The following is a 22,003-nucleotide window of genomic DNA, read 5'->3' as shown; positions in this document are numbered from 1 at the left end:
CATCATTTATGTTGAACAGACTCTCCCAAAGTTTTACGCTGCTGCGCTGACGTTGAACCGCGTGCTGCACTGGGTCGGTATGACCAACAGGTCAAAACCAGCTCTAAACAAAGTGACCGCTGGGCCCTGATTGGTGCTCTGGCTTTGCGCTTCTTTCGTTTTGACATATTACGTTTTTATACACAGAAACCAAAAGGAGCGACAGATTTCTCAAAATGTAGGAGGAAAAAGTCGGATATTAGACTCTGAAATGTAGTGGAGTGAAAGGAAAAAGTCGCCCAGTAATGGAGAAACTTAAGTAAAATACAGATGCATGAAAAAAATACTTAAGTACAGAAACTAATTACATTTACTTAGTTACTGTCCAACACTGCTTGTTCCTGACTCATCGACCAATCAGATGCTGTTTTCCTGACTTGTACACCAGTCAGATGCTGTGCTCATGACTTGTTGACTAATAAGAGGCTGCGTTTTGGAGTTGTTGAACAATCAGAGGCTGCGTTTTGGAGTTGTTGAACAATCAGAGGCTGTGTTTCTGACTCGTAGGCTAGTCAGATGCTGTGGTCAGGACTCGTCGACCAATCAAAGGCAGTGTTCTTGACTTGTCGCTGGAGCAATGCTATGTGTTTTTAGCATTACAACTTTGTTGCTGGGATTAAAGTCAAAATGATCACATATTTTTTTCTCAGTTTCAACGTTTTATTTGTTGTCTTTCTACTATTTCAATGAAATATAGGGTTAAAATGAGTTGCACATCATTGCATTTTGTTTCTATTAATGTTTTGCATAGTGTCCCAACTTATTTGTGCTTAGCTAGCAGTATCCATTGTTAATATGACACCTAGCTAAATTAGCTAAGGTCTGGTAGCCAACAAGCTGGTTAATTTATCAGTTATTAAAGACTGAGTTGAAAGCCTAGGAATACTGGTGATTACCCCACCTGGGTAACCACCCTACACTAAACCAATAAGGGTCCTTGGGCAAGACTCCTAACACCACCTTTGCCTACCTGTGTAAAATGATCAAACTGTAAGTCGCTCTGGATAAGAGCATCAGCCAAATGCCATAAATGTGATGTTTTTTTCTCCCTGGGATCAATAAAGGAATCCGAATCTGAATCTGAATCTGAATCTGAATCTGAATACCACTGATCGTGAGATCAGACATCTGAAGAGTTTAATATCTCTGGACGCTCCCTCACATATGAATGTTATTATATACATGCCTATGAATGCCTGATGTCTGAGACCCTGATTTATGATGGTTTTGATAAGATTATGGGAAAAAAATAAACATATTTTAAAATCCATTCATGGTGGAGAAGTACATACATGGTGTTCTAAACAGCTAAAAAATGTAAAATAACGTTGGAATTTCTCTTTGATTCATCTCAGCAATACTTTAATGTATGTTGCTGTTGTCAGAACAAAACCTTGTATCTCCACAATGGTAACTTTACAAGAGAAGGAGAAAAACATACTTTACTTTTAATGTAAGTCAATGGAACCAGACTTTTTTTACCAAGGCATCTTGGGTCATTTCTATTAGTCCATTCATGACATTTACATACAGTATCAAGGACAACAAGTATTTTCAAATTTTGTCAAAAACTGGGAAAAAAAACGGAGACACAAGGTTTTCTTCGGACAACAGCAACGTATTTATGATTTCGCTGTGTTTTTCCATTGCTGCCCCCCCAAAGTCTCAGAGTGTACAGCGTCCCACTAACAACGGCTTAGCAGACTGAGAGACTGCATTAGCGTGTGTGTGGTATTGTATGCAGTGTGTGTGGACACTACAAGGTCTCATCCCCACGTGTCCTCACGTTACTACAGTGATGCGTCATTGCCATAGAAACAGAATCTGTGCAATGTGCTTCCGCGGCACGCGCCGGCCTTCACGCCACACGCAACAATGCACACACACGTGCATGAAAAGTATGAAACCAAAACCCACCCCCCCCCCCCCCCCCCCCCCCCCCCCCCACCTAATTGCTGAGTTCAGGTGTATAAAATCAATCACATAGCCATGCAGTCTCCATGCAGTCTCCATGCAGTCTCCATGCAGTCTCCATGCACACTACAAGTAATCAGATCGATAATTATACAGATGTGTAGGGAACCACTTAGTGTAGATGTTACCATAACAACGCATCACGTGAGTCCAGTCAGAGTGAGATGAGCAGCAGTGAGCAATGCTTGTGTTTTTAATGACTTTAAAATGACGTCAGACTCAGGAAAACGTCCTTCACGCGTCCTTATTAAAGAAGGCCGAGAGGAAGACGTCGTGTTCTGGGACACATAAGCTGGACGTCCGTCCCACCGCCGTCTTTTAAAGGTCAGAGCATGAACTTCGTCTCCTCTGCAGACCAGTTTCTGCTCCACCGTGTTGAACGGTATAAACTCTCACTGTGACGCAACGCACATGCAGAACTGGCTTAAACATTCCGATAGGGAATGTAATCAGATACAGGCGTTTACACGGATTGTATTCTTCTGTTTAAGAGATTATTTACAGGATTACCCACCTCGTTCAATCGGATAGTAAATGTATTCTGAATGGCCTCAATTGGACTAGACTATTCCGATTGAGGGGTTCACATGGATGTATTCTATTCCTATATATTATCAGGTTTATCAGGTTGTATGTAAACACAGCTACAGCTCATTTTTGTACTTGTTAGAGCTTATGTTACTATTTAAAAAGATGGTTCTTCAAGGGTTCTTTAGTAAAGAAAATGGTTCTTTAAAAAAAAAAACGTGAACACCCAAGGAAACCTTTGCATGATTAACGGTTTCTTGGCATCATGAAAAGGTTCTTCAGTTTGGTGGAATAGAACATTTAAAGGGTTCTACATAATACCTGAAAAGGTTCTTCTAATTTTACAATGTCAAGCTGTAATAATTGAAAAACCCAATTTTGGTGCTATATAGAACCCTTTTCCAAAAGGTTTTATATAGAGCCACCTACAGCTCACACCAACGATGGTTTGTCAAAGGTTCTTTAGTAAAGAAAATAGCTCTATATAAAACTATGATCACCCAAAGAACCCTTTGCATCATGAAAGGGTTCCAGAGATTGGAGAATGTGCTGTAGATGGTTCTATATTGAAGCTATTGAAGCACCAAAAAGGTTTTTTTTTCTATTCTTACAATGTTCTTACAAGGTTGTAACAACAGAAGATCCTTTTTGATGCTCTATATAGAACCCTTTCCACAAAGCTTCTATATAGAACCATCAACAGCACATTCTCCGTCAGTCTGAAGAACATTTTCGTGATGCAAAGAACACCTTAATTATGAAAAACAGCTGAAATTTAGGTGGATCCCTAATTTACACTCATTCACACATTTCTTTAAACATTAAAAGTAATACAAAATGTATCTAGAAATAACACAATTTCTATTTTTCCCTGTACTTTAAAAATGAATAGGTCAGGACCATTTATGTCATGATAATATGTCCAGTTTTAGATCTTATTGTCCAGGTGTTGTGAACTCGCTGGTCAGTGCAGGTTCAGATATTCATTGTCAGAGGTTAAGACTGTGTTCCAGAGATTGATGCCAGACTCTGTGGAGTGAAAGTCATTCCGTACTGAATCTTACAAGAATGATCTTTAACAGGTGCTCTTTAATTCCCGCCTTAATGCACATGTGTGTGTAAAGTGGTCTGCAGTCTTATCTCCGTGTGTTATCAGCCTGGTGGCATATGTAAAGGTTATCTACCACCTGCCTGCCTCCTCACACCGCTGTGACTGATCGAATGAGTGTATATAATTCTCAATGACTATTATGAGTTTTTGGATTATGAATATTTTGAATGGCTATTATGAATTAGTAACATGTTATAAATTATTAAGTGAGGAAATGATTTAGTAATTACCATAAATAAATTCAGAAAACACTATAAATTGCTACAAATTATTCAGTAACTAGTATAAATTATTTACTATATACTGTAAATAATTCAGTAAATATTATTTAAAAATGGGTAACTTCTATGAATTATTTAATGATGACTATAAATAACTACTACATTTTATTCACTATTAATTATGTGTTAAGTAATATGACTATAGTACTATAAATTATTTAGCAACTGTAAATTGTTCAATAACGTCTATAAAACATTCAGCAACTAATATTATTTAATCAGAAACTGAATTCTTCACTATTTGGTATAAAACTGAACTTCATACCATCTGAAAATAATGAAAATAATATTATATAGAGTTGGAAAAAAATGTTGAATTAGATCAGGTTTTAGGGCAGGTGCTGCGTCCAGTTCCTGCTAAATGGTCATTCTGGGTACATTTTGTTTATCAGGAGAGGTGGAGTGAAAGGACGGAAGAGAGAGAGAGAGAGAGAGAGAGAGAGAGAGAGAGGGGAGAGAGGGAAGAGAGAGAGAGAGAGAGGGAAGAGAGAGAGAGAGAGAGAGAGAGAGAGGGAAGAGAGAGAGAGAGAGAGAGAGAGAGAGAGAGAGAGAGGGAAGAGAGAGAGAGAGAGAGAGGGGAGAGAGGGAAGAGAGAGAGAGAGAGAGAGAGAGAGAGAGAGAGAGAGAGGGGAGAGAGGGAAGAGAGAGAGAGAGAGGGAAGAGAGAGAGAGAGAGAGGGGAGAGAGAGAGAAGAGAGAGAGAGAGAGAGAGAGAGAGAGAGGGGAGAGAGAGAGAGAAGAGAGAGAGAGAGAGAGAGAGAGAGAGGGGAGAGAGAGAGAGAGAGAGAGAGGGAAGAGAGAGAGAGAGAGAGAGGGGAGAGAGGGAAGAGAGAGAGAGAGAGAGAGAGAGAGAGAGAGAGAGAGAGAGAGGGGAGAGAGGGAAGAGAGAGAGAGAGGGAAGAGAGAGAGAGAGAGAGGGGAGAGAGAGAGAAGAGAGAGAGAGAGAGAGAGAGAGAGAGGGGAGAGAGAGAGAGAAGAGAGAGAGAGAGAGAGAGAGAGAGAGGGGAGAGAGGGAAGAGAGAGAGAGAGAGAGAGAGAGAGAGAAGGAGAGAGAGAGAGAGAGAGAGAGAGAGAGAGAGAGAGCACATAAAATATAGACAAAAAGGGGTATAGAGAGAGACCACTAGAGGGAGCCAGTGACTCATTTGTTCTGTTGCTCATTAGATTGAATGAGGGTCAGTTTCCTCTGTAATAGTCATCTTGGTCACAAAACTCAACCCTATGTCAACACTCCTCCACTCTTCAGTGCTTTCTGCTGAATACCACCACAACAGGAGACGCTGTTCTGAACAGCAGTCTGTTTACTCCTTCTCTACATCTTCCTCGCTCACATCCAAGGCCTCCCCGTATCATCTTATCTTCTGTGAAATGGGTTTGGCTGATTCAGCGGTGAATAAACACCTGATGAAAGCTCACGTGCCTCCAGGTTTCCCATAATGCCTGTTACCATTATCACTATTTCATGGAGAAAGCCTAATCACGTTTTCCATCGAAGCCCAGTCTCTTCTGTCTGCTATTGTCTCTAAATAGGTTACTCTGTCCAGAGAGAGAAAGAATGACCTCACATCAGTCCAGCATCAATGGCTCCTCCACAGAATAGAGACTATGCTGATGAGTCTATAATAAGAGTCGGTGTGGTTCAATGTAAATGAGGTATGATTAGTGTAATGGAAAGTGTCACAGATTTCCAAATATTAGCCAGAAATCATGTTCCTCCAGCACAATATAAAGACATAGAATAAACAGTGGGGATATTTTAATGTAGTACATTTCATTGAAGTTTGTCTAGAAGTTTGTAGAACTTCAGTGAGTCATACAATCTGAGACATAACATCTGTGGAAAACCAGCCAAATTGGTTTTAGGGTTCAAAAAGAGTTGGGACGCTGTGCAAAAAGTAAATAAAAACAGAATGCAGTGATGGGCAAATCATCTAAACCCTGCATTTAATTGAAAATAGTACAAAGAAAACAAGAAATGTTGAAACTGTTTTTTGAACAGTGAATGCCCATTCTGAACTTGATCACAAAAACATGTTTAAAAAAAATTGAGACAGTGGTAACAAAAGGCTGAGTCTTTCAGAAGTAAAGATGAGAAGGGGTTCACCATATACTCTATGGTACATAATAACAATAAAAATTCAGAGAATTTGGAGAAATCTCTGTAGTCAGGGTACAAAAGACAAAGACTCTAAAAGACAAAGAGGAAACCAAATATAAAGAGGATCCAGAAATGCTGCCACCTTCTCTGGGCCTGAGCTCATTTAAAATGAGGGGAAGTGAAAAAGTGCCCTGTGGTCTGATGAATCAACATTTGAAGTTCTTTTTAGAAATCATGGACACTGTGTCCTCTGGGCTAAAGACCACTCAGCTTATCAGTTCACAGTTAAAAGCCAGTATTCATGATGGTTTAGGCGGGCATTAGCGTACATGGTATGGGTCACATGCACATCTGTGAAGGCACCATTAATACTGAATGATATATACATGTTTTGGCAACATCTGCTGACCTCCTGATGCCTTTTCAGGGAAGGCCTTGCTTATTTCAGCAAGATAATGTATAACCACATTCTGCATGTATTAAAACAGCATGGTTGTGTATAAAAAGAGTCAGACTGCTAAACTGACCTGCTTGCAATCCAGACAATGAAAACATTTGGCACGTTATAAATGGAAATATAACAAAAGAGATCCAGAACTGTTGAGCAACCGAAATCCTATCTTAAGCAAGAATGTAAAAACATTTCACTTTCTAAACTACAGCAGTGTCTCCTCAATTCCCAAACACTCAAGTGTGTTGCTAAAAGAAGAGGTGATGAAACACAGTGGAAAACGCCCCCATCCCAACTTTTTTAGAACTCGTTGTCAACATCAAATTTAAAATGGGCATATATTTTTTCAAAAAACAATAAACGTTTCTCAGTTTCATCATTTTATTTGTTGTCTTTGCAATATTTTCATTTAAAAATAATTCAAAAATCAAAAAATCAATTTGCATATCATTGCATCCTATTTTAATTTATATTCTGCACAGTGTCCCAAAATTTTGGAAATGGGGTTGTACTGGTACTAGGTCTATAAATCACTTGATGGTGCAGGAGCAGCATATTTCTCTGATCTGCTACAGAAATATCATTAGGAACTAGTTAGTCCTGCCAAAGGTAAAGACTAGACATACAGAAGCAGAGTTTAGCTACTATGCTGCTCTTAACTGCAGCCAGTTGACAGAGAGCATTATAAGGGCTCAACACTAGATATTTTTAAATCCTGCCTGAAAACATTTCTATTTGAGTAGCTTTCAGCTCAGTTTAAAACACTGTTAGCTCTACTGCACTTCACTCCAGCACTTTATTATATTTACTTACATTTTTATTTGATTTCTAATTCAGTGTTTATTTTTCTTCTTTTTTTTTTAAATCCAATACTTTGTGTTTTAATCACGTTCATAAATTCTATTTTTCTTTACACACTGCTTTTTAAATTTTCAATTTTAATTATTGTATCATTTGTAAAGTACTTTGAATGATTAGAGTGAAAGGTGCTCTATAAATAAATTTGCCTTGCCTCAAAAATGAACACATTTATGCACAAACTGGACCAAAAATTCACAAAAGAAATGTGCTTTTATTCACATATTTAGATTCTAATAAAATGTCCAGCAAACATCTCTGATCTTTCAGGTAAATAGAAAACCCCAAAACATAAATCTGACAAAAAAAAAAGTTATCTATCAGTTAAAAAATACAGCCAGTTTCAGTACAAATCCCAAAAAATACAGGTATAGATGTGTTGATCACAAATAGACTTAGTTAAAAATAAAGACACAATTACAATAGAACAATACGAATAGAACAGGCTGCTAGATTTTAAGCCCTTATTATTTTCATCCCCATGTCACAGAGTGTCATTGCCTCAGCTTGGACAACTAACGCATTAATGATTACACAATGGTTTCATCTAAAATCACTTCAGACTGGGACCAGCAGAAGATGGGGGCCTGCAGAGCACAAACTGAACCATTGCAGATGTCACAGCATGCCCTTCTGTAAAAAAAACTATCACTGCATCTAGTCTCCTGACTCTCTTTACTGGGACAGAAAAAGATTTACAACTCACTTGACTCAACCCCAAATCTGATCATTAACATGGGTACATTTCTCAAAAGCTTTACAATTATAAAGCAACAAAATCTAAATTACTTACATGTAAATTAGTGACTAACACAACATATGTGCTATTTGCTGAGTGCTTCTTTATTGAAACAATGAATTTGGTTTTGAAGGGAAAAAAGTAATTTATTTCCTTCCACTTTAATGCTGAATGCTACTGCTCAATTTTGTATTGGTAATAACATTAATAACAATAATAATAATAACAGCAAAGAAATTTACATCATATTTAATTAATTAATATAATCAGAATACTTTAAGTAACACACAAAATTGACATTTCAAGTATTTATAATGTACTGTCACTTAAATGTTGTCATTTTTAAAAATAACAATTGGATATTAATTCATCGGCACGTCTTTAGTGTTGCATTTTAATGAATACAACTAAAATCCGAAGATTAAAATTATTTGACACACATTACACATTCTGAAAATGGTACAAGATTCACCATGATGTTTCAGGTAAGGGGTCTTTTTCCTCCTTCACAAGATTTAGTTTTTATTGTGCTAGAAAAACAAAATTGGAAACTGTTCCGGTGTATTTCTACTGATACATGGACATGTTAGGGTTAATGTCTGTGTGTTGAGTTCTTTTCAGAGGCCAGTAAATTTGTACTGCTATACAAGCTGCACACTGACCACTTTAACTTCTATCCAAGTTTCATTTCTATAGTCCCATGAAAAGTTATAAATATTTGCAGAAATGTGAGGGGTGTACTCACTTTTGTGAGATACTGTAGGTCTATAACTGAAGAGCACTGCACTTTTCACTGTAGGTTAAGGGGAAAATCCAGTCCTGGAGGGCCAAAATCCTTCATAATCTGGTGATTTTTCTTACTTCCAACACAATGCATTTCTTCTCTGTAGGAAAAACTGCAAACCACATATGAGAATTTGCAAAAAGCATTGCGTGCATTTCATCAGTGCTTTCAGAAATCTTACTACCATTTTAAAATTCATCACTAGTGATTTAATTATCTGTATCCGATTTTCAGAGATCTTTCTCTGAGCCTCCTTATACATCTCATTAGTGTAGTACTTTCCCTGGTTCACCTCTACCATGTCCACTATCTTTTTCAGCAGATCATCAACCTGAGTGTGGTTCTCTCTGTCCTCATTGTTAAGAAAGTGGTACCTGTTTCCACAACTATTTAGTAGTTTTCTGAGATATTTACTGTCATTAATGTATTGTTTTACAGTCTTTCCTTTCACATGATCTTTAAAAGTGAACAATATGATTGTGTACATTGATGCATCTTCTCCAAAGTTCTCCTGAATCCACTTCACAGTGTTACTCTCTTCTTCTGTGAATTTTACTCCGAGTCTGATCACCAGCAGGAACACATGAGGACCAGGAACTGACCTGTAAATACACTTTTCCACTTCAGCTTTTACTGATTCAGGAGACATTGATGTGTCACAAAGTCCTGGAGTGTCAATGACTGAGACGGCTCTTTCATTGACTACTGCATTTTCTTTCTGACTTGTTTTAGTGCATGACTCAGGAGAGCACTCCACTGAGAAAGCCTCTCTGCCCAGGATGGTGTTTCCAGTTGCACTCTTACCTGAGCCAGTTTTACCCAGCAGAACAATCCGGACCACAGATTCCTCCAATTCTATAAAGACAATCAATGTGTGTGTTTATATCTCATGTATATATATATATATATATATATATATATATATACATATATGTGTTTATATCTCATAACCTTATATCTCCATTTTTGTCATTTTTAAGTTTTTGACATAATTTCAAAGGACATGTTGCCCCTTATATTGTGTGTAAATTTCATGATGAATAGAGCAAAAGAAACGGAGATTATATTGTGTAGATGCAAGGCATTAAATAGTAATAATAACTGAATGCAAAGTACAAAACAATCAATCATACTGATTACACCATTATTGTTAGTACATTTTAGACCTACTAATGTGAGCAATACTAATAATATTATATTTCCATCAAGAAAGTAATATTTTAAACATTCGAATCATTTGGGCATGACTGCAGCCTATAAAGTCATGGTGCAAATTTTGTTTGATGACAGATTTTCCTTCTTTAAAGAGATTCTTGAAAATGTGTGTTTTTGCTAAACAATATCCAGGGAAATAAAACTGAAAATTTTGAAGTTCAAAATGAAATTGTAGGGAGATTATACAAAAGTCATCATTTTCTAATGGACCTTCAGAGTTTTCATTTTCTAGTTGTCATGTTTGAGTGAAGAGAGGTTTCAAGACAATATGTTAATAATGTGAATTTATTTAGTTTGGATTTGTTTACAGATTATGTAGTCTGTTTCTTTTAGCCACGAAAACAGATAATGCGTACTTACTTGTTTCTTTCGCCATGGTGTTTGACATGGTTATTCAAGAGTCCTGAAAAATAAACATGCTATCATTACAAAACAATAAAACAGATTTTAAATCTTAATTTGCAGGGTTATAGATGGCCAACAAAGACATTGACATGTTTCAGCTTTTCAAAATTCTATGTACAGAATGTCAAAATAGTTGCAGGCTGTTTGTAGGAACAACATGTGTTGTGTCAAGTAAATATAGATTATAAAAATGCTTGCTTAAAACTCACCTGAGGTTAAGTATAATAAACATGTGTGTGTTGTAAAAATAAATTCCTCTATTCAACTAGTGACAGATCTGTGTAGTCCAGACTGTAGACTGTAAATAAGGAAAGGAGAAATTCATTATCAATATAGCTGCCATGGAGCATGTTTTATAAACTCCAGTGGCCCACCTCATGATTGGTTCTTTCCTGGCACAGTTTCACATGCACCTACAACTTATTATTGATGTTAACACATGTGCATATGTCATGCCTCTCATGCTTTTTTACTCATTAGCACCACAGCCATTGTGCTGGTCTCTCTTTGTTTGTCTAGTGTTTTATGCTTTCTTGCTTGTCCTGTTTCAGCATATGATAACTCACTTGCCAAAGACAGATCTGCCTGCCTGTGTGGACTGTTCTGCTTGAGCAATCATATGCATTATTGTCATATATTTTAGATGTTGACTCGTCTAGAGTATACTACAACTTACTTAATGGGAGTAGAGAATCCACTCTTGTTTATGTTTATTTGCAAACATAATTATGTTCACAAAGAGCTCTTACATGTCTGCCTATGCCTCTTGAGGTTCCATCCAGGGCTGTTGACTGATGTTGCAGAAATGTCTAGGTCAGCAAAAAGTGGAGGTGAAACTGCTGTCACTCTCTAGTTATGCCTTGTATATAGTCGTGTATAGTTAAAATGCATACCCAGATGGCCAATCACAGACCTGAAACACACAAAAAGAGAGAACAAAATACATAAATATAAAAAGCACATATATCTAGCACATTTTTTTTCTCAACTTATCCGACTGGTTTGCGAACAGTGGGGAGTTGTTGAAAGGCTGACAACAGCCTTCCACCCACCAAAAAAAAGAGACTGAGTACATCAGAAACTTTAGATCTCTGAAACTTGGTCTGTAAATAAAACATTTGTTGTTTCTACAGCGCTGTTACTGTATTTCTAACAGTGTTGTACTGTAGATTCTTTCGAGAATATGTAACTGTAGACTTTAAGCACATTCTGGGAAGATTTTGCAGAACTAATTCTAAAACACAGATCATCAATATTAGTGAATTATGAATGGGTGAAATTTCCCCGTTGTGGGAACAATAATGCTCACTTAACGCTGTGTCATGTTTGCCACATAATCAACTGCTACACACCAAATTCATCTTCAAATTGTTTCATTTTATGAAGGTCGTCCACTACACTACACTGAAGATTATCATGTGTTGAAATAAGTAACTTAAATGTTGACATTATCTAACGCTTACTTTTGAGCTAGCTAGCTTAGCCGAAAGCCATGGAAGTAAACATTTAGTCATGCGTGTTAGATGGCCATCACGATATCTGAAGTTAGCTCATGCTAGCTAATGGCATGCATTTTTTTAGAGTTAAAAGAAAGCTGTGTCCTAATCATGCTACTCATCTATCCTTTCTTGGCCATATGTATCCATAGATTTGTTTAGCTTATACTTAATAGTTGATCGTTGTAGAATTGTGTTTGACCTGTGTGTTTAAGGATAGATGAGGGCTCCATCAATCCTGGGTTCCTCTAACTCTGTTACTGTCATTAATCGCAGGTCATGCTGTGCCTAAACGTTCATTAATTGCCTCAGCATGGCACAAATTCTCAATGTATGCGCTTGTCAGAATCAACAAAGCACTTGAAGACGTTTGAGTAAAGATCTTAGATGATTTTTGAGGGACTTGCTTAAAAAAGAGGTTAAAAGAGCTAGTAGGCAGTTGGGTCAGTGGACGGAGAACAGCGACAGAAAGACGAAAGGGTCAATCAACCAATGGCTCTGCCTTTTAATTCATGTTTATTCTCTTTTATTTATTTATTTTTAAAATGTGTTTTACTTTATCATTTCTTAATCAATTAGACATTTAATCAACACATATTTTTATGATCATAATTTTACTAAAACATCATAAGGTCTACTTTTCTATGACAAATTCTCCAAGGAAATCTGGCAAAGACCCTGCTGACTGTGCTGTGACCTCATTTTTGCACCAAGTCAACCAAAAATCTTACATAGCTAATCAGCTGAAAATGATCACGTTTTGTCATCTCATCTCCGTGTTGTCAGAGTTGTAGGCAATCCGATAAAAAAATAAAAAATCCTTTTCTTTTTATTGAGTATCGTTTTGAGCTCTTTTGTTACCCAAGGTTTCGTTACCCAACCTTTTTAGTTGGAATAGTGATGTCAACACAAAATGTAATGTAAGATGAGACCGTATCAGCTAGTTCATTAATATCACCACAAGCATCATAGAAACACTGATAGTCCGTACAATCAAAACATGCTTGGAGAGAGGAAATACTGTCTTCTGACCAAATCTTTACTCACCTTATGCTCAAGGCATCTGAAGGAAGGTTTGTCGGATGCCCTGAAAGCAGGCATCGACAAGGATTTATAAGCACCAGTCAAAGAACCATGACAAAAATCAATCATGGAGTTTTTTTTTTTGTAGTGGTAAAACTGACATATTGATCAGACATCTTAAAAGTTTTGTCCAGTTTGCAGTGGTTAAAATCACTGAGAATAAACTTGGGAGCATCTGGACAAATTGAGACCAACCTGTGCATTACATCGGCAATCAGCTGGGCAGCTACCAATGCATTTGCTCGTGGGTGTATATACACTAGTATGAAAAATATCTGTTGAAATTTGTGAGGCAAATAATGAGGGTGGAATGAAATTGTCAGCAGTTCAATATCTCTGTATGGAGGAGAGAGTTCTGAGAAAGCTCCACAATTGCCTAAGTTAAAATATTTTTTAAAGAACAGTTATTTTGGGTGTAGCTCAGCAGACTCAAACAAGCTCCTATTATATTCCTGATAGGCCACCTACATCAGTAAAGGCATCTTTTTCTGTTATCAACTATCAGGAGCTCACAAGTTCATCCACATGTGATCTTGACCCTGTTCCTATGTCATTCCTTGAGATGGTTTTCAATTGTGTGCACATTGATGTTTTAACTATTGCAAATTGTTCTCAGTCAACAGGTGTTTTCCAGATGCTTTTAAAACTGCTCTGGTGAAACCTTTGCTAAAATAGAGTAACACAGATCCTTCCATACTAAATAATTTTATGCCAATTTCAAACCTACCTGACCACAAGATTTTACTCCAGCATCTTGAATGCTGGGTTTTAGAATGGTTTGAATGATATTTAAGTAATAGGCCGTTCATGGTTTCACTTGGAAATCATTCATCAAAACGATTTGCTGTTTCTTGTGGAGTCCCCTAAGGTTCAGTCTTAGGGCCTTTGCTTTTCTCTTTGTACATGCCACCTCTAGGTGATGTCATTAGGAAGCATAGTATACATTTTAAAAGCTATTCTCACCCAGCTGCATATTTCTATTCCTTCTGATGATCGAGACACTGTAGACAGACTAACCAGCTGTGTGTCAGATATTTCTCAGTGGATGTCGCAATATTCTCTACAATTAAATCGTGAAAAAAATTGTTACTGATCGTTGGTACAAAAACTCAGAGAAAATTATTTTTGAGAAACTTGGTTCTTTAGCTTCTTATACCAAACCTGAAGTAGGACACCTGGGTATGATCTTTGACTCTAAGCTCTGTTTTACCCCGGATGTAAACAGTCACTGAAGTAGCTTTTTATCATTTGAGAAATGTCACTAGATCAGCCTTTATCGCACAGCGACGCAGAGAAACTAGTTAATGATTTTTTTACAAGCAGACTTGACTACTGTAATGCTGTTCTTACGGGACTTCCTAAGAAAACCTCACATTCCTTACAACTCGTACTAAACACCACAGTGTTCTGTTACAAGTTCAATGTAACCTTTAATGCCTTTGCATTAGTGTAGAGCCCCACATTGTGGTGTATCATAGAATCTGTCTATGTTTCTGTTTCCTGTTAAAACTGAGGTTATACAGGAAGTGTATTGCTATAACACATGGAGAGGAGGCAGCCATTACCAGTTCATGTGCTTCAGTCTGCTTTCATCCTGCTCTTTGATGGCATCCTCTGTTATTGTTATTGCGTTACCTAGAGTGATGCATGTCTGCTTTAAATGCTAGTTCATAGAATGCTGTTCTCTGTAATGTGAGAGAACTCTTGCCATGTAGATGTTCCTTTGTTTATGGTAAACATGTAGCTAAGCATACAACAAGGTTAATGCTGGGCTATATTTCTTTACAGTTTCACCCCTTTCAAATCATTAAACCTGTGGACAAACAGACAAGTGTCTTCAGAGTTGTGGTTGAAGAAAGGTGTTTATCTGACTGTCAGGTCACATCATCCCTTATGTGAATAGAGGACAGTACACACAGATTCCTAACAAAAACAACAGAGAGATCACATCACTCCCATTTTAAAAGAACTGCACTGACTGCCTGTATCATTCATAATAGATTTCAAGGTTCTGCCACTAGTCATTAAAACTCAGAGCCACCATTAAACATCTGCTTACATCACAGAGCTTGTGTCTTAAGTTCCAGCACGTAATCTAAGATCTGTAGATAGTGGCCTTCTACAGATACCCTCTGTAAAACACAGAAAACATGGAGAGGCCTCTCAGTTATTCTGCTTCTAATCTGTGGAATTCAATTCCAACTTCTATTAGACAGTCAAGCTCGGTGCTCACTAAAGAAACATTTTAGGCGCATCTCTTTAAACTAGCATTTAACTAAAACTGAATGTCTCATGGTTTTTCTCTTGTAATTGAATCTTCATTTTCTTCTGATTCTAATTAAATGCTAATGAACTCTTCTATAACTATGTTTTATCACCTGTCTGTCAAGCACTTTGTGCTGCCACTGGCATGAAAAGTGCTATATAAATAAATTATCATCATCATCATCATCATTATTATTACTATTGAATAGCTTCAATATTGAAAGTTGGTTAAATGGTTGACTTATTTAATGGATCAATAATTCTGAGGCCTGGTGCAAGCATGCATCAGAAATACAGCCTCAGTGTAGTACTCAAACAGCCCCTATCTTGGAAAAACTTTTAATACTATTAAAGTTAATGCACTGTTCACTCCCCAGTCCATACAATCCATACATGGAAATGAAACAGCAATAAAAGACTCTTTTGAATTCACCATTGTTGTAGTGTCACATACTGACTTACTATTGTTCTTTAGCACAAAACTAAAATCACACAAACAACGTAAGCAGACTTCAAAGAAAAGTACCAACACAATATATATTACAGGTATGGACCCTATACATACTCTGTAGTCCTTCAAATACAAATCCACATCCTGTTAAACAAGTAGGAGCACTTTCAATTTTTTCATTGAACACACGTCTAAAAGTATTGTTTCTCTAATTTTGTGTGCATTAATCATGCCAAAACTATTTTGACTTTACTTTGCACTACTGTGAAACGTATAAGTGGCTTTTGTAGAAGAGAAAATTAATAAACAATCACAAAAGCTTCTTAACTACTCAAGGCTCATGGTAATTGCTTTCCTTTATAACAACCCGTTAGTGAGAGATACGCAGTTTTATGACTACCAGACAGCCTGGAACATGCTACATATAAACATAACATTTATGTACTATCATTCGTCATAGTTAAAAAAAATTATGTATAACACATGAACCCATAAATGGCTTATCGCTATACATAAATTACTATTGTTCTCAATTACTTAGCAATCAGTTTTACCTGTGTCTTATTTTTTTATTTTTATTGTGCCTACACTGTTACACTATACCCATTTTTACGCTCTTTTCCATGCAAACTAGATTTGAGAAACATTCGATTATTCGAGTACTTACTTTAAACAGCAGCACAGATGTTAAAATGTGGAAGTTTCGGTGTGATGAAGTTTTGCTGAAAGTGAAACCATCTGGAAGAGTGTGTGATATATTTGTATTCAGGTTCGTTGGCTATGTCACACCGCCACACCTTTATCTGAAAAAAACACCAGTGTCACATTTCAGTCTTTTGCATGCTCTCAGAAAGAGTGCGGCTTTAGCAAAATATTGCAATGTCACTATATGTGCATTCTAGCTGTTAACATTGTACATGCTACAATAATCACATTTAGATGCACATTGATAGTCTCATGCAAACTAAGATTTGGTTCTTGTGACCAGTTTCATGTTGTCTGCTAAAACTGAAGTAAGGTCTTTATTACAACACAAGCCCTTGATTTTTTAAACTGAAAACCAATCAGGACACCACATGTACTTAAACACTTCTGCTTCTTTGGTTTTAGACTACGTCATCTTCTTTATGGACAATGTTACCACTGTCAAACACATTCAAACATTCCCCAACCTTAAACCTTGAATGTACAGAGATGTTCAGGTACTGTTGAAGGTATGTGATAATATATTTCCTACAAGAGATCCAGAGGCTTATAAACAGCCAGGGCCACTCTTAGTCAGGCAGAGTGCTGCAAAATGATTAGAGGAGCATATTAAAAGCTCAGATTCCTGGCATACGTGGCAGGACATTAAGTCCATCGGTGAAAAACCAAAGTAACACCACCTGTCCAACTTGTATAACATCTTTATGAAACAGGCCACTGTCCTTACCTGCTTTAAGTCTACTACAATACTCCCTGTTCCAAAGCAACAGGCTGCAGTCAGGTTCCTGCATGACTATCGCCCAGTGGCATTGACACTAGTTGTTATGAATTGCTTCAAGTGACGAGACTTGGCACACATGCAAAGTAGTAAAAATCCCCGTCTACTGAACCAATGTCAGTTTGCCTATAAGGCAAATAGTTTGACTGACAATACTGTCTCATTGCCCTGTCACACCTGAAATAGTGGGACACTGAACACTAGAGCACCACTGCAAACCCATTAATGATTCCAACATCATTAGAACATTTGTGGATAACACCAGTGTGATAGGTTTGATCTCCAGCAACAATGAGTCAGCCTATAGAGAAGAGGTTGAGAGCCAGGACAACAACCTTGTTTTCAACTTGCGCATCATTAAAATGTAGAGAACCCACTGTAGCTGCATTAAGCCATTAACACATGCAAAAACCTGACCCACTCTAAACACATCTTCACTCCTCTGCCACCTGGCAAGCTCTACAGAGCTCTGTAAACCTGAAAGACCAGAAAGAAAAACAGTTTTTACCTCAGTGATGTCACACTGCTCACTCCCCTTCATAGCAGCAACATCACTATAACTGTACTGGACCTCAGCAATGCTACTGCATTTACACGTTTGCACACATTGATGTGTGCAATCCATTATAATAACTGACTGCAATAATATGTCTCAACACTTTCTTTTATTTGTTATACCCTATAAGTCTGTACAGTAACAATACAGATATATCGTAAATAGTTATTAGATTTTTTTCTAGGTTGGGCCATCCAATGTACACTGCTCAGAAAAATTAAAGGAACACTTTTTAATCTGTATAGCATCAACTCAATTCAACGTCTGGGATATTAATCTGGTCAGTTAAGTATTGGGGGTTGTTAATCAATTCCAGCTACTTTGGTGTTAATGAAATTAACAACCGGTGCACTAGAGGATCAACAATGAGACGACCCCCAAAATAGGAATGGTTTATAAGTGGGGGCCACTGACATTTTGTCCCTCCTCATCTTTTCTGACTGATTTTCCACTAGTTTTGCAGTTGGCTTGGTTGAGCGTCACTGCTAGTACCATGGTGTGGTACTTGGACCATGCAGAGGTTGCAGAGGTAGTCCAACTCTTGCAGGTTGGCACATCAATAAGTGGCATTGCCAGAAGGTTTGCTGTGTCTCCCAGCACAGTCTTAAGAGCATGGAGGAGATTCCAGGAGACAGGCAGTTACTCTAGGACAGCTGGACAAGGCCGTAGAAGGTCCCTAACACCTCAGCAGGACCGGTATCTGCTCCTTTGTGCAAGGAGGAACAGGATGAGCCCTGCCAGAGCCCTAAAAAGGTAAAGTCAGTAGAAATATAGCAGTCATTATGACTGCTTTTGTGTTTTTGCTGTCATTAAAAAAGAACTGCTTCATAGCTCAAACTATGTCACGAAATGACCAACTAATATATCGAAGTGAGAGCCTATATAAAAATATTTTAATGGACTGAGCAATTTGTTGAGTGAATGTTGAGTTGTTTGTGCAATGCTGTAATGCTTACATTACAAGGGAAAATACTTTCATACACCCCCTCTATTATTGTAACCTGCCTCCCCTGTGGGTGGCTGTATTTACCCTTGGCCTCTTACCCATGATGGATTGCAGGAACAATACATCCTTGTACTTACAGACAATTTTACATGGCAGAGCCATATGCCGTGAATGGGGTTGGCTGAGAGGGGAGCTGTGCTGTGGCTTTCTGCATTGTAGGTTCTTTAGTTCATTTTCATATCACCAGTGTGTAAAGCTGTTATCAGTAACTGTCTTTGTTTATCACTTACACTATTCTCTGTCAAACGATATGTATCACATGACCTTTTGTGGAAAAGGTTTTTGTCCATGCAGATGAAATCTACTCTCTGATGTTCATTTCTCTAGTCAACGACTGTAAGCATAAATGAGCCAGTATATGTGCCTTTTCCAAAATGCGTTCTGGCCCCACCTCTTCTTTGAGGCCATCACAATATGTTCAGTAGTCTGTTGTTGTCATAAAAATTTGCTTTGCTATTAATGTTCTTTGGCTCTCCCTAGTGGTGATTTGAAGTCGAAGATCAGGTCCTGTGTTATTAAAGCTGCAGCATTTTCATGTCAATGCATGACTTTTCCTCCTTGAGCAGAAAAAGATCTGCTGAAATAAAATAAAAGAGAAAAGGAGGAGGAATTTGCATTATTACAATATTTAGCATTAGTTTGAACAATGATATTTTTGAAATAGAAATAACATATTTTTAGGTTTAGCCAATCAACTAATCAAAAATAATGTTCCCCTCCAAAACCAAAAACATAGTCATTTTAAAAGTGCCCTGTAGGTTAAAAAAAAAAGGTTTATTTGTAAACAAATGAATCTCAGTTGAGTTTGTATGACCACATCATATTTACATATGATCATGCACAGGCTGAAAAGCGACTGGCTTGATATTTATGTCTCAAATACAAAATTCACATTATACAGATGACGATATCATGACATTTAATTGTTGACAAAAGGTTGATAAAGACTCAAAGGGGGAAGTTTAATGGAAATTCAGGTGATTCATAATCAATGTATATATGTGACTGGTTACGCTCTCTGTCTTTGCCTGAGGAGCTCAGTACGAGCTCTGTGAACCTTTGCACAATTAGAAGCTGTTATTTTCCACCCTGACCAAGCTTAACAGGGAGACCTTGGGCTGATGGCACCCAGCAACTTATCCGTTGTGTCTAGAACTGTGATATGACCTTCGGCAGAGGACAGAATGTATTAGGAGAACAGGATGTATTAGAACTTGCTAGCTCCTTCTTGCTGTTTGTGTAGATGAGACCGGCCCCAACCAGTTCGGGAGGGGTACTCACCTGACTCTGTATGTTGTGTAAATGTGACATGTTTTCTGTTGGCAAGCTTCTGATTCGCTCCAACAAACCTGCTACTCACTTTTGATCCAGACTCAGAGACTTTCATTATTATTTGTCACCCAGAGATTTCCACCACAGTACTCAAGAGAATGAGATCGCTGGAGTGCACAGTCACATGAGGAGTCAAGTGACCTCCTGCAAAGATTCTGGGAAGTTAATTCCATGTAAGTATGGTTGTCTGTTGTTTGCGTGGCAGTCCAAACTGATGGAGGTGCTTGGAGGATGCATAACACTGACCTGTTTTCCATTAACTATAAGGTGTTTTTTTTAGCATTACACAACTTTACCAGCCTTTTGTTGCTCCTGTCACAGCTTTTTTGCAATGTGATGCTGCCATCAAATTCAAAATGGGCAAAAAAAAAACAAAACAAAAAACAATACAATTTCTCAGTTTCAGCATTTGGTTTGTTATCTATATTGATTTTCAATGAAATGGAGTTTAAATGATTTGTACATCAATGCATTTTGTTATTCACATGTATAAATACATTTACACTGTACTTTATAAACGTTATGAGCATTATTAACAATGAGGCGCATGAGGCTAAAGCATTTATACACAGGAAAAGATTGGGATAAGCCTCTTAGTCATATTTACAACATTCCTCTTTCATCACAAGCATATGTGTATAAAATGAAAAGAAGGAAAATAGTCAATATAGTTTAAATGGGTTTCAGACAGAATTTAACCAGGCTTGGACTGGACTCAGGTTCGAAACTTTGTAATGTTGAATGTTTTTGGTTGGATAACTTTTCTGCTCTGATGGTGACAAAAAAGTGAAATGGAGTCTTGAAGCAGTCTTAATAGTAACAATAAAAAATTTAAATAAATATGTAATTGAGTAAGGAAATAAATAAATAAAGGCATTTTAAAATCCACAGAGACTATAAACAGATCTTCTTTACTTTGTCGATTGTCTCCTTGCTTGATTTTGGAGAGCTGGTTTTTAAATTTTGAAAGCCTCTTACGAGATATTATTTTTTAAAAGCGCATTTATCTTTTAAAATATTTTTTTCATTCATTGTTTATACATTTTCCTCCATATGCTTTATTTTATAATGTGCAAATATGTATTATTATTACTACTACAACTACTACTACTACTATTATTATTATTAAGAAGAAGAAGAAGAAAATGTTCTTAGGTCCTTTCCTGATGGCCATATGGAGGGAGTCTCCTTAATACAATCAGTCTTCTGTTTGGGTCTTCATGCTTTTGGATGGCTGGTTCATGATTCCTCTCACTCTGTTCATGCATCCTATTCATCCTCTTCTTTTACCTTTTAACAGTTCCAAACATACTTATATTTTTTCAGTTATTTTTTTTCTTAATGTCAAAATAAGAGCTTCAGTTTGGTTACCTGGGCTTCGCGTGACAAGTGAAGCTTGAATTACTGACAGATAGAATTGTTTGTTTTCTTTGCTGTTCATTGTTCTCACAAAAGCTCTTTGCCAGCACCTAAATTTAAAGGCATCCATATTTCTACTGTCTGGCTTTTTTAAATGGTCTTCCTTTGACATTCATGAATAACAACAGAGAAGACCTCAAGGTGAAAAATTTGGATCTTTCTTTGTGGAGACAAATAATTGCATTTAAAGATGTTTTTGAGCTCCTTCATCTTTGTTTTGCTGAGTGCCAATGTGTGTTGTATAATCTGACTGCTGGGTTCTTTGTTGTCAATAAATGATCCATATGATAAAATCTATCAGCCATTCTATAGATGGATCATCAATGTTAACTTAGTGGTCTTTCTCATGATCATGACCATTGTTTCCTTCATACTGAGCTGAAGATCCTTTTTGACCATAACATTTATTTTCAATGTGCAATACTGAAAA

The 22,003-nt window shown here is 37.2% G+C and overlaps 1 protein-coding gene across 3 annotated transcripts; it reads right to left on the bottom strand.

The window, feature by feature from the left end:
- Positions 1-8,778: 8,778 nt before the first annotated feature.
- LOC108411856 (GTPase IMAP family member 7-like) lies at positions 8,779-16,517 on the bottom strand. Of its 3 annotated transcripts, XM_017683623.2 has the most exons (7): positions 16,445-16,517; positions 13,026-13,065; positions 11,376-11,395; positions 11,232-11,291; positions 10,692-10,780; positions 10,438-10,480; positions 8,779-9,717 (listed from the first exon to the last, which is right to left on the bottom strand). In XM_017683623.2, the coding sequence occupies exons 6-7, from the start codon at positions 10,463-10,465 to the stop codon at positions 8,936-8,938; spliced, it is 810 nt and encodes a 269-aa protein (XP_017539112.2). In that variant the 5' UTR covers positions 10,466-10,480; positions 10,692-10,780; positions 11,232-11,291; positions 11,376-11,395; positions 13,026-13,065; positions 16,445-16,517; the 3' UTR covers positions 8,779-8,935. The 3 variants fall into 3 exon arrangements, with proteins under 3 accessions (XP_017539112.2, XP_017539111.2, XP_017539113.2); XM_017683622.2 differs by lacking the exon at positions 13,026-13,065 and having other exon boundaries at positions 16,445-16,500; XM_017683624.2 differs by lacking the exons at positions 10,692-10,780; positions 13,026-13,065 and having other exon boundaries at positions 16,445-16,500.
- Positions 16,518-22,003: the final 5,486 nt, after the last annotated feature.

Source organism: Pygocentrus nattereri, chromosome 12 (genome assembly GCF_015220715.1).
Source record: "Pygocentrus nattereri isolate fPygNat1 chromosome 12, fPygNat1.pri, whole genome shotgun sequence".
Classification (NCBI taxonomy): Eukaryota; Metazoa; Chordata; class Actinopteri; order Characiformes; family Serrasalmidae; genus Pygocentrus; species Pygocentrus nattereri.
Note: the sequence above shows the minus strand (reverse complement) of the source record. Positions and strands in the feature narration are given on the sequence as shown.

Coding starts and splice junctions, on each gene's coding strand:
- LOC108411856 (XM_017683623.2), bottom strand. CDS start 10,465: ATGTCAAACACCATGGCGAAAGAAACAA. Junction 9,718..10,437: donor CACCATGGCGAAAGAAACAA/GTAAGTACGCAT, acceptor TTGTCTTTATAG/AATTGGAGGAATCTGTGGTC.